At 31.2% G+C, this 15286-nt stretch overlaps 1 protein-coding gene across 1 annotated transcript in view; it reads right to left on the reverse strand.

The window, feature by feature from the left end:
- LOC122717283 (probable G-protein coupled receptor 158) overlaps window positions 1-15286 on the reverse strand; it is a 149739-nt gene that overhangs the window by 45320 nt on the left and 89133 nt on the right. The window contains exon 5 of the mRNA XM_043941211.1: window positions 11755-11955. Coding sequence (XP_043797146.1) covers window positions 11755-11955 — 201 coding nt within the window. The remainder of the gene's footprint in view (window positions 1-11754; window positions 11956-15286) is intronic.

The raw sequence follows: 15286 nt of genomic DNA on the forward strand, positions 1-15286 counted from the left end.
GAGAAATTGAATTGAACGAGTACGATAAAGGTCCACCGCGACAGATCTATCTTCGTGAAAACTGTTTATTGTGACGTGGAATAGCTCGAGGTGAAATACTGTTCCTTACAGAGTGATTACTTGAATTGTCGATGCAGAGAATAGCTTTCTCGAAATTATACGAATTTTAAAATTATAATTCTTTCTCCTCCTTTATTATCTCGTTAATAACAATTTCTTGCAATTTAATAATAATAATAAAGATTGAATTCTATCATTTACAGTTTCATGAATTTTTCTTACAAATAAATCGTGAAATGTCAAAATATACAACGGCAACACGGTTTAGAACGAAGTTGGCTGGATAAACGTTCGACTAGCGACACTGGTGTGAAAAAACGGAATTACTTTCCGAACAATGAAGCTTGTGATCCAAATTCAACGTCACAAACGATCAGAATGACGTTGAGTACCTTTGATCAAGAATTGGAATTTTAAATTGAGAACTAATTTACATTCAAGGATTGGACGTTCAGATATTAATTCCCAATTGATTTCTCAAGTTCAATTTAACAACAACCAAAAGATCATCCGAGCCACGTACGATAAATTTCTAATTTAAAGTTTGAGTCCGATTCTTATCGAATACTTAAAAACTCGATCCTCCAATTTCCAGTTTGCTTTGCAATTGATACCTTCGACCTCGATTCACCGAATATCAAATACACGCCATATACGTTCACTCCTTGAGAAGCTTACTGAAATATTTACTTGTACTCGGATTTCCACTTTTTAATTCCAACTTTACACTTGGCCTCTTTAAACTTCAACGCCTCGAACGTGAAAGACTGTCCATCCATAAATTTCAATCTTCCAATCTATTATTTCAACTTATACTTATACTTATATACTTATATTACTTTATACTTATATAGAATGACGATGGAATCTCCTTCTGCAGAGGCTGACTAACGAGCCTCGCCAATCTAACCTCTCTCGATAAACAGACAGAACAACGCCACCGGACGAGAAATAGTTCGTTTCTCGGTATTCGATGTACGCAGATGGCGACACCGTGCAAAGTTGATTTATCGCCTCGAAAACGCAACGAAAACGCAATCAAGGTGGCGACGATATAGAAAGTTTGCATGAACGATTCTCGCGCGTGTGAATCGGTTACACTTGGATCCAATGTGGAGGGTCGATTGGGGGGAAGAGAGGGAAGAGAGGCGCGATTCATCAGGCGGAAGAGCGGAAACTGGACGAGGCACAACAACCGCTGCGATATAAACGGGATACTGGATTAAAGCAACGTGTAACGGGATCTGCCTGTGCACTCGTTATAGAGAGGGGTTATAGAGAGACGAATGGATCGAAGCGTGATTTGTGGGTAATTAGAATTGAAGTGAAAGGAAAGGATCTCGAGTCTTCTTTTTAATTATTAAAAAGTTAGTGGAAATTTTGATAAAATTAATTTTATTGGATATCGAAAGGAACAGATCTTTTCTGTTTGTAATTTTGGAAAAATTAATTTTAATTCTTATCGAGAATTTTATTTATTACAATTTAAGTTTGTTTTATGTATTTCATTGAAAAAAAAGAAGTATAAATGTTCTTTCCAATTGTTAAAAATATTGAAATTTTGACAAAATTGATTTTGTTGAATTATCTATCAAAGGATCAAGATTCTCTTCTCTTTTTAATTATTAAAAGCGTAGAAATTTTGGCAAAATTAATTTTGTTGAATCAGATCTGTCAAATCGACAGATCCTCAGATTTTTTTCTCTTTGTAATTTTGGAAAAGCTAATTTTCCATAAACTCTTATTGAGAATTGATCGTGTAATTCCATTATTGATTGATATTATTTCATTGAAAAAAACATATTATAATAAAAGAACTTAAGAATCTTTTCTTTTTGTAATTATTAAAAAACATAGAAATTTTGACAAAATTAATTTTGTATAATTCTATCTATCGAAAGGGACGGATCTCCTCTCTTCCTTAATTTTTCCAAAAATTAATTTTAATTCTTATTGATAAATCGCGTAATATTACCACGAGTCAAATAATCGTTTTAATAATTTAATCGAAAAGAAAGACACTTATACAAATAAAATATCGTCTCATCCGCCACGGAGAATACGCATAGTGAATTTTCAATTTTCTTCGGAGATTGAAAACATTAAACGAAAAAAAAAAGAAAAAAAGAAGAAAAAAAAATTGTATTCCCGCTTTTTCGATGGATTTTTACACGCATGGAATCTTCTGATGTCTCGGTTGTCAGCCACCTATCTTAGAGATAACCTGTACACGAGCGGGATGCATGGCTTCCGGCCAACTTTTGCGCGCGCCCTGTTTATTCCATTCACGCCCCACGCCTGACAGCCTTGGAACCGTACGTGCATCCACGATTCCCAGCAACCGGCTCGCACCTTTATACGTTCCCTCGCGATTTATTCCCTGTATGCTCGGTGGAAACGATATTTTCCTGAATTTTCTTCCCTCTTCCCTCCCCCGAAAAATTGACCCACCTTTGCAACCATTCGATACGATAGGAATAATAATTTTTTTTCGAATCTGTCGAGAAACTTGTCTACGTATCTTTGGATTTTGGAAGTAGGATGATTTGAGAAGCGCGTGAACATTCGTAAAGGGGGAGGAGAAGGATTTATTTATTTTGCGATCAAAGTGTATTACAATTTATCATCGACACATTGACGAAAAATTGATTTGAATTGTTGTTATATTAATTGTTGTTTCTATCATATTCGTATGTAATTTCATCCGATATTTCAATCCGTCAATTTGTTTCATCAATCGTTGAAATTTTTATATAAAAATGTAAAATATATCTCGATATATTTTATACGGTATTATTTAATCTTGCTTTTAAAATGTATAAATTTAAAAAATTTTCAACGAAATTTTCTATTCTTTTTTCCGATGAAAAGCAAGAAATTATTATAATTATCAATTTTTCATTCGTTTAAATTCGAAATTGTTATTGCAAAATCTATCAAGAGTCTTTTTCATTTCAAAAAAATATAAAAAATTAAAAAATAACATTTATAAAATACATAATATAAATTATTGATAAAATAGAGAGAAAGAGAGAGAGAGAGAATGAGAGATTTAATTAAATAATTCATAATTATATAAAAACAATACATATAAAAAAATACATTAAATTAAATTAAATTTCTTTAAACTTCAGGTTAAACTTCAGATTAATTCCTTATCACTCAAGAATAATTTACACGTCACGTATATCAATTAACTGTTGATCCAAAAAAAAGAAAAGAATATATCAGTTCATAGCAGAATGCCTCGATAATTGGTTAATCAAGTGGAATATCCCTGTTATTAGTCAGACAAATGGAATACACCGATAATTGAATAGATTTACTTCTGTTTAATCTACTGAAATATGTATATTCCATTTACAATATTGTTAATTATATAATCGTGTTTGAAAACATCTGCTTTTTAGATATTTGCTCAATGAAAAGAGAAATGTTTATATAATTGATCAAATATAGTCTCTGGTCGTATAAACGAGACATTATTATCCTATCAAGATTAATAAATGATAATATAATAATCATTGTTATAATTAAATGTCAAAGTAAAATGTTAAGAAAATTGTATACATACAAAATTATTATTTCTATGTAAATTATACTCAAAGAAATTTTGGTAATTATTTATATTTATCGAATAATTTCTTAAAATTAATTCAAAAATTTCTTGTTCTCCCGTGAATTTATAATATTTTCGCCTTTCTCATTGATCTTTGACATTTCTGAGACAAAACTAAAATCTCACAACCATTTTCCATGAAAATTTATAATATTTTATCACATGTTCTTTTCTTCGCTGTGAATATTTTACCTTTCAGAACTTCCGTTTCAAAAAGATTAAAAAATAAAAAAACGCATTCGGATTTCAAATTTATCATATTTCATATTTCATAAAAATTTCCTACTTATATTAATGTAGAATTTGTTACATTTATCTCTTCTTGGCCACGATCTTTAATTTTTAAAACGAATTTAAAATTACAATTTCATAATTAACAGAATACTTCATATTATTTCCCACGAGTAAAAATTTACAAAATTACCTTTCTCTTTTTCAAAAATTATCTAAATTTTATCTTTTTCCTCCCTCGCAACGATCTCTCTCTCTCTCTCTCTCTCTCTCCAATTTTTCGGAAAACTGAAAAATGCGAAGTCTTAAAAAAAAAAAAAAAATGTTGAAAGGACAATCGTTCTGCGAATCTTGGATTCTCTCGTGTCTTTGCAATGCAAGTAAAGTTGGTACGTTCGTACGTGGCGCTACACGGATGAACGAGCACACGTATCAAGAAAGACTAGAGAATTCTGCAACTTGTTGCATTTCGCGCACCGGTGTGGAGCGGCGGTCAACTCGTTGCAGATTCGATGGATGCGCAACATCATCTCGAAAACGTTATTTCGATTAATAGCGATATACCTTTGTAAAACGATATTTCGACGCGATTATACCACGTCGCGGAGCGATAATCGGATATAACGGGAGAGATCGATTTACCGATTGATGGTAATTAGCCACGATTTCACGTTTCGATCGTATCGATGATCGGTAAAAATCTTTTTTTTCTCTTTTCTCTTTTCAACAATTCGTATTTCGCGCATTTTCGAAGCCTCGACAAAGTGTCGATGATTGAAACAAGGAATAACTCAACGAATCATAACTCAATTGTTTATATTCATTCTGTAACTGCCGTTGATTATTAATTTTATTTGCATTCCTAATTATCGATTTGCCCCAAAAGTAATTGAATTTCCCTTTTCGTGTAAATATGGCAGACGGTGCGCAATACGATACTATGTCAATTTGATGCACAGTGTAATTATTTAAAAGCGGTAAACAGAATAACGAGAACGAACATGNGAGAGAGAGAGAGAGAGAGAGAGAGAGAGAGAGAGAGAGAGAGAGAGATCGATATTGAAATAATTTCTACGGATGTTATTTCTACGTGTCATTTCTCCGCCGATATAATTCCAACTTAATTTTCCGTGAAATTAAAACATCTTTATCCAACGAAAATATATTTTATATATATATATATATATTCATAATTGAAAATCAAAGATTTCGAAGTGAAAGAAGCAGCACGTTTTATTCGAGGGAAAAAATTAAAAAGAAAAAAAATATCTTCAACGAGGAAAGNAACAACTTTATCCAACGAAAATATATTTTATATATATATATATATATATATATCCATAATTGAAAATCAAAGATTTCGAAGTGAAAGAAGCAGCACGTTTTATTCGAGGGAAAAAATTAAAAAGAAAAAAAATATCTTCAACGAGGAAAGAACTTTTCTATAAAATCGAGGTTGGTCATCCGGAGTCTTTCGAGCGCGAGGAAAAGTTTTGACGGCCAGTTTTCCACGGGAGATTACGGGGAAATCCATCCAGACTTGAAAGACTCGAAAGAAGAGGGGGAGGGGGGCGAAAATATAAATGGCGGAGTTGGCGGAAGTCAGTCGCGGAATCACGGAATTAGAAGAGTTTCGAAAGGGAATTTCTTCTTCGTCGATTGTGAAGAATAATTCGAGACAGAGAGAGAGAGAGAGGGAGAGAGAGAGAGAGAGAGAAGATTGGTCCAGAAGTGAAGTGAGAAATTGAAAAGGAGAAGAATATTTTTTTTTTTTTTTTTCCTTTTTCGAATCGTTGAAGAGGAAATATGTTATTTCGTGAAGGAACGGTATTTGTAACTGGATATTTTTCTTTCTTTCTCTTCCTCTCTCTTTCTCTTCTCGAGAAAAATACATACTGTTCTTCTCTCGACAAATTATTTTTCGAGAGTGTAATTTACGACCCAGAAAATGTGGAAAAAGTATCACGTGAGTAGACAAGTCGACTGTAACGAACTTGAAATTTCATTTTTTTTAACGGAAATGTCGACAACGGTTGAATGCAGTACGATAAAGGAAAATGCATATTGTTGCACGGAAATAGAAAAGATTGATTCGTCGTGAAATATATTATTCTTATTATGCACGATAATCAATTATTTTCAATACATAACGATTAATTGTTCATATGTTTATGGTTTATTAGAATTAAATGTGTGATATGAAAATCCATTAACATCGATTAAAAGTATATAAGTTATTAATAATCAATTATATTATAATCATAAAAACAATTTAAAATTTCCTTTGAAATTATTTCAATTTTGTTTTCAATTTTTTTTCTTTTCTTTTCTTTTTTTTTTTTTTTTTTTTTTCTATGTTTCAATTAACAGGCATTGAAACAAGTTTTAAGTTTCAGTTATAATAAAAATATTCTCTGGGGGCTAATGGAATTTGTAATAAATATACAAAGTAAAAAAAAAAAAAGACGTGAAAATAGTTCTTTAATGGTTCTTTAGAAAAACAATTTGCGTGAGTTTCAATGGATAAAGAAAAAAATAGACAATTGTTAAATTTCTTAGATTCGAGTTACGTGGAAAAAATAAAATTCATTCTCCCTCTGAAACATCGAATATGAAAATATTTATTGGCTTCTCTAAAACGAAAGTTGCATTGAAATGTTTTCCACAATGGTGTTCAACAAACGAAGGGAATAATGCATACGTAAAATGAAAATTTCATCGAAATTTTCATCACATTTTCTAGATTGCTTTATACTTTCTACATTATTATAAAAAATATTAATATAATTCAAAAAGTAATCCTATTGATTTATCACCCAATTGATATTTCGTCATTAGATCATTTACTCTCGATATCAAAGGAAAAGTTAAATCGAAAGAAAACGAAACGAGATCTAAGCAACGATGAAATAACTAATCGATGAAATAACATTAGACAGGGGTTAAGTTTGTGAAACACGTGAAACTTGTATATTAGTTACTTGGAGGGTTTCATAATCTGTCGAAATCTTATCAGCACTGACTTCGTAGTGGAAACTTCTGAAACCGGTGGAAACAATTCTGTCTTTGGGCTATTCCCGTAATAAATTCCCATAACAACTCGATAGTTGCCAGAAACTGCCTCGAAGCTTAGGTTCCCGCTTGTTTCCGGTTAATTAAAGCGAATTTATCAACCCGTGGCCGATGTCGATAGTCTTTTAGATTGGAAGGTAATTCCGTTATCCTCTCTCTACCACTCGACTTGATAGATTAAGGTCATCCTGATTTATCGAGAATTTGTTTAGAATTCGTTAAAACTTTATTCGTCCAACTCCTGCATTTGTATCTTTAATTTCACAAATTTCTCCTTATGAATTTCGCCCCTTGATCATCTTTGATTCATCTTCTTCTCGTGCTACATCATTCTTTTGCAAATATTTGTTCGAATGTCTTATGTGTAACTTTTTCTTCATACATATCCAAAACACAAAAACATTATATTACTCTAAAATTTTCTCAGATTCTTTAGATCTTTCCTCCACTTTTCCCTGAAAAAAATTATCTCAAAATCAGTAGAACAAAGATGAAAAAGCTAGATCTACATCTTTTTTAAATATCTCATCATTTTCTCCTTGCAACTTCTTCATCATATCTTACTCTCACTTTTTTCATACAAAATACAATATTATATCACTCTCTAACTATTCTCTAAAATTTTCTCAGATTCTTTAGATCTTTCCTCCACTTTTTCCTGAAAAAAGTTATCTCAAAATCAGTAGAACAAAGATGAAAAAGCTAGATCTACATCTTTTTTAAATATCTCATCATTTTCTCCTTGCAACTTCTTCATCATATCTTACTTTCACTTTTTTCATACAAAATATTATATCACTCTCTAACTATTCCCTAAATTTTCTTAGATTCTTTAGATCTTTCTTCCACTTTTCCCTGAAAAAAGTTATCTCAAAATTAGTAGAATAAAAATGAAAAAGCTAGATCTACATCTTTTTTAAATATCTCATCATTTTCTTCTTGCAACTTCCTCATCAGATATCTTATTCTCACATTTTTCATACAAAACACAATATTAAATCACTCTCTATTTTCTAAAATTTTCTCAGATTCTTTAGATCTTTCTTCCACTTTTCCTTGAAAAAAGTTATCTCAAAATCAGTAGAATAAAGATGAAAAAGCTAGATCTACATCTTTTTTAAATATCTCATCATTTTCTTCTTGCAACTTCTTCATTATATCTTACTCTCACTTTTTTCATATAAAATACAATATTATATCATTCTTTAACTAAATTTTTCTCAGATTCTTTAGCTCTTTCCTTCACTTTTCCCTGAAAAAAATTATCTCAAAATCAAGAGTAAAAATCCAATCCATCCATTTATCTTTTGCAAATATAATTTCCCCAAATATTTTATGTATCATTTCCTTATGTTTAATTCAATTTGTCAAATTCCTTCACGAATATTTTTTTATCTTAAATACCCCATCATTTTTTCATATACCCATTACATTAAAACTTCCTCTTTACACACAAATGGTGACAAAACACAATATTATAACTACTCCCTTAAAATTTTCTCAGATTCCTTACACCTTTCCTCCACTTTCTCTTGACAAAAAAATAATCTCAAAATCAAGAATAAAAATCCAATCGATCCATTTATCTTTACACCCTTCTTTTGCAAATATAATTTCCCCAAACGTCTTACGTGCCATCACTCTCTTAATTCAACTTGTCAAATTCTTTCACACAAATGATCCAAAACACAACGTTATAACCACTCCTCTAAAATTTTCTCAGAAATTTTCCTTACACCTTTCCTCCACTTTCCCTGAAAAAAAAATAATCTCAAAATCAGAAATAAAATCAATTAATATGAAAAACCTGGAAAGATCTCTAAATTCTCTATAAACTCAAAATTGGCTCGAGATTTTAATTTCCTGGGGAGGAACATTGGACAACGTGCCTGTTTGACGTGATTATCTTCCAAAAATGCGAATTCGAAACGAGCGATTATCAAGAGAGAGGAGAAAGAGGAGGAAGGAGGAGAGGAGGCGAAGGTGGACCAACAGAATTCCCCTGTTGGGGGAGGGAGGGAAAACATCAGCCTGTTATTCATCGTTTCGAAGCTTTTTCTCTCTTTAATCACGGTGGATGATTGGACAGGACAGGATTCGTTAGCCGAAGAGTTTCCATTATCGGGCAGAAATGGAATACAGCTTCGACCGGTTGAAGTTCAACGTTTTCGGGGCTCCGATTGTTCTCTTGATCCGCTCGAATCCTACCCCATTATCCCCATGGAAGAATCGACCTTGGTTTTTTTTCTATCTTTTTTTTTTTTTTTTCCCTCTCTCCACTCCTCTAACTCGGATCCAGCCGAGCCGTGTGATTAAAAGTGTAGAAAAGTACAAATAATAATCGAAGAAAATGGTCGATCTTGATGGTCCAGATTGATCATGTGTGATATGTATATAATAAACTCGATGGAGTTTGTCTTTTCTCGTACGATTTGATATTGGAAATAATCGAGGATTGAAGAGTAGAATTGGTAGAATGGTTAAATTGGGTGAGACAGATAGAATTGGAGTGGACAAATAATTCAAAGGATCAAGCTAAGAAAAGAAACGGTCAATGGTTTTTATTTTTTGACATAGACTTATCTTCTCTTGTGGAAAATTAGTGAAAGGATGATTGTTTTAATCAATGTTAAAAGAATTTGAAGTGAAGTGTGATTACCTTGAAAGTAATTTAATCTTTTTTAGAAATACATTTTATTATTTGATATTCATTATCATCTTATTATAAGATACTAAGTGTCTAATGGATTCCTTTCTTTTTTCTTCTTGTAATATGAAAATAATACATATGGTAATTCACAAATATTATGATTTTGAATTAAATAAATATATCAATACAAATTATTGTTTCATTGTTTCATCATTCAAATCAGATTATTGCAAAGCTTGAATATCAAATTGTAACAGTAAAGTTTAAAGCAATTATTATAAAATATATTTTAATGATTTCAAATGATTGGAAAACGTTGCAACTCTTAATCTCTGAATACACTTTTATCATTTGAACAATTACATCATTCAAGTCAGATTATTGCAAAGTTTAAATATTAACAATAAAGTTTTAAACGTTTAAAGCAATTTTCTTTTATTAAAGAAATATATTTCAGTGATTTCAAATAATTGGAAAACAACTCTTAATCTTTAAACATATTTTTATTATTTATTTAATTGCAAAATCAAATCATTGCAAAATTTCAAATTGCAACAATAAAGTTTAAACATTTAAAGCAATTTTCTTTTATTAAGAAAATATATTTCAGTGATTTCAAATGATTGGAAAGCAATTCTTAATCTTTAAACATATCTTTACTATTTATTTAATTGCAAAATCAAATCATTGCAAAATTTCAAATTGCAACAATAAAGTTTAAACATTTAAAGCAATTTTCTTTTATTAAGAAAATATATTTCAGTAATTTCAAATGATTGAAAAGCAACTCTTAATCTTTAAACATATCTTATTATTTGATTAATTGCAAAATCAAATCATTGCAAAATTTCAAATTGCAACAATAAAGTTTAAACATTTAAAGCAAGTTTCTTTTATTAAAGAAATATATTTCAGTGATTTCAAATGATTGGAAAGCAACTCTTAATTTTTAAACATATCTTTACTATTTATTTAATTGCAAAATCAGATCATTGCACAGCTTAAATTTCAAATTGCAACAATAAACGTTTAAACGTTTAAAGCAATTTTCCTTTATCAGAATATATATTTAAATGATTCGAAACGAATTGGAAAGCAACTCTTGTAAATACACTTTTGTTATTTGAACAATTGCATAATTTTTACTCGTGACATTACAAAGGCTGCACAGGACAGGGGGCAATCTCGGTTTATATGGAAAATTGCACCACAATTTTGCAATTCAGAGAGAAGTAATTTACATTTGGAAGCGGAATAGCGGTCGGATCGGATCACCAACGACAAAATAATCAGGTTTGAAAAGGCAGCTCGGCCCCGAGTTAATTAATTTCCAACGATGGATCAACTTTCACCCCTGATTCTTTCGTCAAGAGTTTTTAAACTGCTCCGCTGAACGGTGCAGTTCGTTAGATCGGATTAAAGACGGCCGCCCCCTTTCACGATGGCCAAGTCTCCTCGATAGAATTTTTTCGAGAATACCAACGACGACTTTTCCAACGGGAAGAATTGACTGAAACGCGGATGGCATCGAGTTTTTTGATTATTTTAAATCTGGATTGAAAATTGTCGACTCGAAGGATAGATCTAGAGTTTTGAGATTAAGATGGTCGGGTTAGGAAGATATGGAAGATTTGATTATTTTCGACGAATAGTTTATCGAGAAGATAAAGAGAGGACGATATATAAAATTTCATTATCCATATTTTGCTTAAAAAAATTTTTATATATATAATTTATGCTTAAACAAATTTTTGAGATCCTTGTAAACGCTTAATTCGTAGAAATAAATTTATTCACGATGATTTATCTCGAACTTATTCGCCATCATTTTTCATCGAACCATCTTTAATCGACAAAAACTAAGAACCTGTCCTACGTTACGAAAAAAATTCTGCTAATGGAATTTCTTTTCGAAGCGACTACACCATTTTTCTTCCAATTTTCTTCCCTCTCCTTAATTGACCAAGCTTTAAAATCATTCTATGATAAAAAAAGAAAAAAAAAAAAAAGAAGAAGAAAATTCGAAAATACGAATTATCAACTCGTTCAAAATTAAATTATATCTCCATTGTGAAAAAAAAAAAAATTTATTCATCTGTAAAAATTGTTACTGCCCACTTGCCTTCACGTTTCCATATTTCCAAGTGAAAAGGGCGACCGCCGGCAAACAGGCGATGACACAGCACTCCAGGATGAGAATCGCGGTTCTCATCAGCCAATTCAAGGATACCACGCACGGGGAATCGTCCTCGCAGAATTCGCAACCCTCGGCACAAGGAAGACACTCGAACACCCCATCCTCGTCGTATTGGCTCTCCTCTCCCTGTTGGAAACGCACAAACGAAAATTAAGAAATTGAAATAAAGAAACAAATATATTTTCATAAGATTTCAGGGAAAAATTCATCTCTCTTTTTTTTTTTTTTTTTTCGAATAAATTACTTTAAAGGAAAAAATTCTAGAAGCTAAAGGAAAGAATAAAATCTTTTAAATTCATGTACGATTTGCATATTTTTCTTCTCTCTTAACGGATTATTATTATTGGATAACGAATTTTTATGCGACTGAAAACAAGCTTAAATATTCAATTTAACATGTGTAGGAAATATATCGTATTCAAAGTGTAATGTAACGTGTAATATTTTCAACAAAATGTCAATAAATTTGTTATGTAAATTTACTTGCATCAAATTTTTATTTCTTTTTTTTTTTTAAAAGTAAATTGCCATGCAATACATCAGATAATACGTATAACATGTATTACTTCATATTGAATCTTGTCACCAAATAAACCATTCGATATTTTTCCACCTTTTGATAATATAATAATAAAAATATTGATTCTTCGTAATATTCCATTATCATACAAATAAAACCGAGAGAAATAATATACGATAATATATAATATATTATATTATATAATAATACGATATTATAATAATATAGAGAAATAATACCGAGAGAAATAAATATACATATCGTTAATGCGCAAAATGTAACGTAAAAAAAAACACACTACATTAACATAAAAATTCAAAGTCTAGATATCCATCTAATTTATCGATCAAATCTATCAAATCCATTTCCTAGTTAATAAGATCCCTGGCCGATCCATTGAAATATAATATTTTTATTCCGCATAGCTGCACCGAATTCCCATCCACACGAATTGAAAAGCAAAAAGAGATCTTCCCCTTTAAAACGCTTTTCGTCCCAACACGAGCCGAGATAACGTCCCTCGTAACGGATTCTCAATGCCTGCATCCCTCTCACTCGCACGCATCATTGACCAACCTTTCCCCTCTCACTCTATCGAGGAACGCCGAGTCAGCGGATTTTTTACTACACCGTGGCGAGCCCGCACGCATTTCCTGGAAAGTGGGCGGAGCTTAGCCTCTGGCAATTTCGGTGGCAAGCGACGATAAACTTGGAACGATCTTTGAAACAAAAACGATGAAACGACTTATGTTCTACGTCTGTCTGTTCATCGAGTGTCTATCTTCTTCGAATTTTCGAAGAAGAAATTTGAAGGAACTTGAGTTTGTACAAAAGATGTTTCGTATGATTGAAGAATTTTTTTTTTTTTTTTTTAGTTTTATTTCACTATGCACGAGATGATGAATGGGATTAATATAATGGAATAATGGTATTTGGTATAAACCGATGTTTATGCGCGGAAACTTTGGTTAGGTTAGGTTAGATTAGGTGATAAATGGAAGGGATGTTCGAAGATTAAAGACCTATTGGACTTAGATTACGTTCTTAACTGTTGATCACACCGATAACCTCCTTAATTCTGTAACTAATGCGAACAATTGAGGCCTGGCAAAGAGATAATGGAATTTAAAGAAATTTAAAAATGAAAAGATTTTCTCAACAATTGAAAAAGTATCAATAACTCGAATAATCGATTATCAATATTCTCTTGCATATAAATCCCATTTTTCTCCAATTACCCAATTACACTTTTCTATCTTTTCTCTACGTTTTTCATGTAACGAAAATCCAACCTTTTTTCTCCCTTTTTAAAAATTCTTCTTTCTTGGAATAAAAAACAGAGATTACATAATATTTTTCAACTTAATATAAAATCGAATTCTGAACGCATTTCCAACATGTTACGTACGAGTTTCTATCGCGCTCTCACGTGAACGAGATGTAACGGGATTGCAGATCGACATTCGACGCCATTCTTAATCCCATCGGCGGGCTCATAACCGGCTAATTGGTTCGTTAACCGATGTCGATGTCAAAATCGAAATACACCGCGATAGAACGTACGCCTCCTCCCATCGGACTCGAAAATAATTCCAAGCATAAACGGGTAGCGATCACTTCCTTGTGTATAACGCAAGCTACAAATTACAGTGTCGTAAATCGTATCGGGACTTAAGTTGGAGGGGAATTTATCGTTGTCACAAATCACTGCAACGGCAACGTTATGGTTTAGGATATTAAGGGCACAAGTAACTATATCCACAGTATGCCACTTCCACGTGTATGCCAAATGAACCCTCGCATCTTATTAGGTGGCGTGCTTGTGTGTTCGAAGTGGGTATAATACATTGTCCCACGAAATATGTATCGCGAAAATTTATCATCTGTAAAAAAATTTCTGTTCTTTCTTCGATCGTATCGAGAACACATATATTTTTGATATTGGAGGAGATTTCGAGAAAATTTTGAATCGAGTCAAATACACGAATGGAGAGAGAACCCCAATATTTCGAAGCTTCGAAAATTCAATTTTAATTAATAATCGTATTCAAAAAATTTTCGAATAATCGATACTCGAATTGGATTGGATTTTTAAAATGACTTATTAGTCATATCATGTGACTTATATAAATATTGACTTTTCCAAGATTTCAGAGAATCCAATATTTCGAAATTTCGAAAATTCACTCAATTTTAATTAATAATCATAAATAATTCAATTAAATAAAAAATCCAAAAAATTTCGATACTCGAATTGGGTTGGATTTTTAAAAGTATCATGTGACTAATAAAAAAATAATAAATATTGGCTTTTCTAAAATTTCAGAAAACTCAATATTTCAAAGTTTCCAAAATTCACTTAATTTCAATTCATAATCGTTTTCAAAATTCAAAAAATTTCAAATAATCGACACTCGAATCAGATTCTCAAAAGTATGTGATTGACATAAATATTTTTCCAAGATTTCAGAGAACCCAATATTTCGAAATTTCGAAAATTCACTCAATTTTAATTAATAATCATAAATAATTCAAATCCAAAAAATTTCGATACTCGAATTGGGTTGGATTTTTAAAAGTATCATGTGACTAATATAAATATTGGCTTTTCCAAAATTTCAGAAAACTCAATATTTCGAAGTTTCCAAAATTCATTTAATTTCAATTAATAATCGTATTCAAAATTCAAAAAATTTCGAATAAAAAATACTCAAAATCAAGTTAGATTCTCAAAAGTATCCATGTGACTGATATAAATATTGGCTTTTCCAAGATTTCAAAGAACCCAATATTTCAAAGCTTCTAAAATTCATTTAATTTCAATTAATAATCGTATTCAAAATTCAAAAAATTTCGAATAACCAATACTCAAAATCAGGTTAGATTCTCAAAAGTATCCATGTGACTGATATAAATATTGGCTTTTCCAAGATTTCA

Source organism: Apis laboriosa, unplaced genomic scaffold (genome assembly GCF_014066325.1).
Source record: "Apis laboriosa isolate Shangri-la unplaced genomic scaffold, ASM1406632v1 scaffold4_cov146, whole genome shotgun sequence".
Taxonomy (NCBI): Eukaryota; Metazoa; Arthropoda; class Insecta; order Hymenoptera; family Apidae; genus Apis; species Apis laboriosa.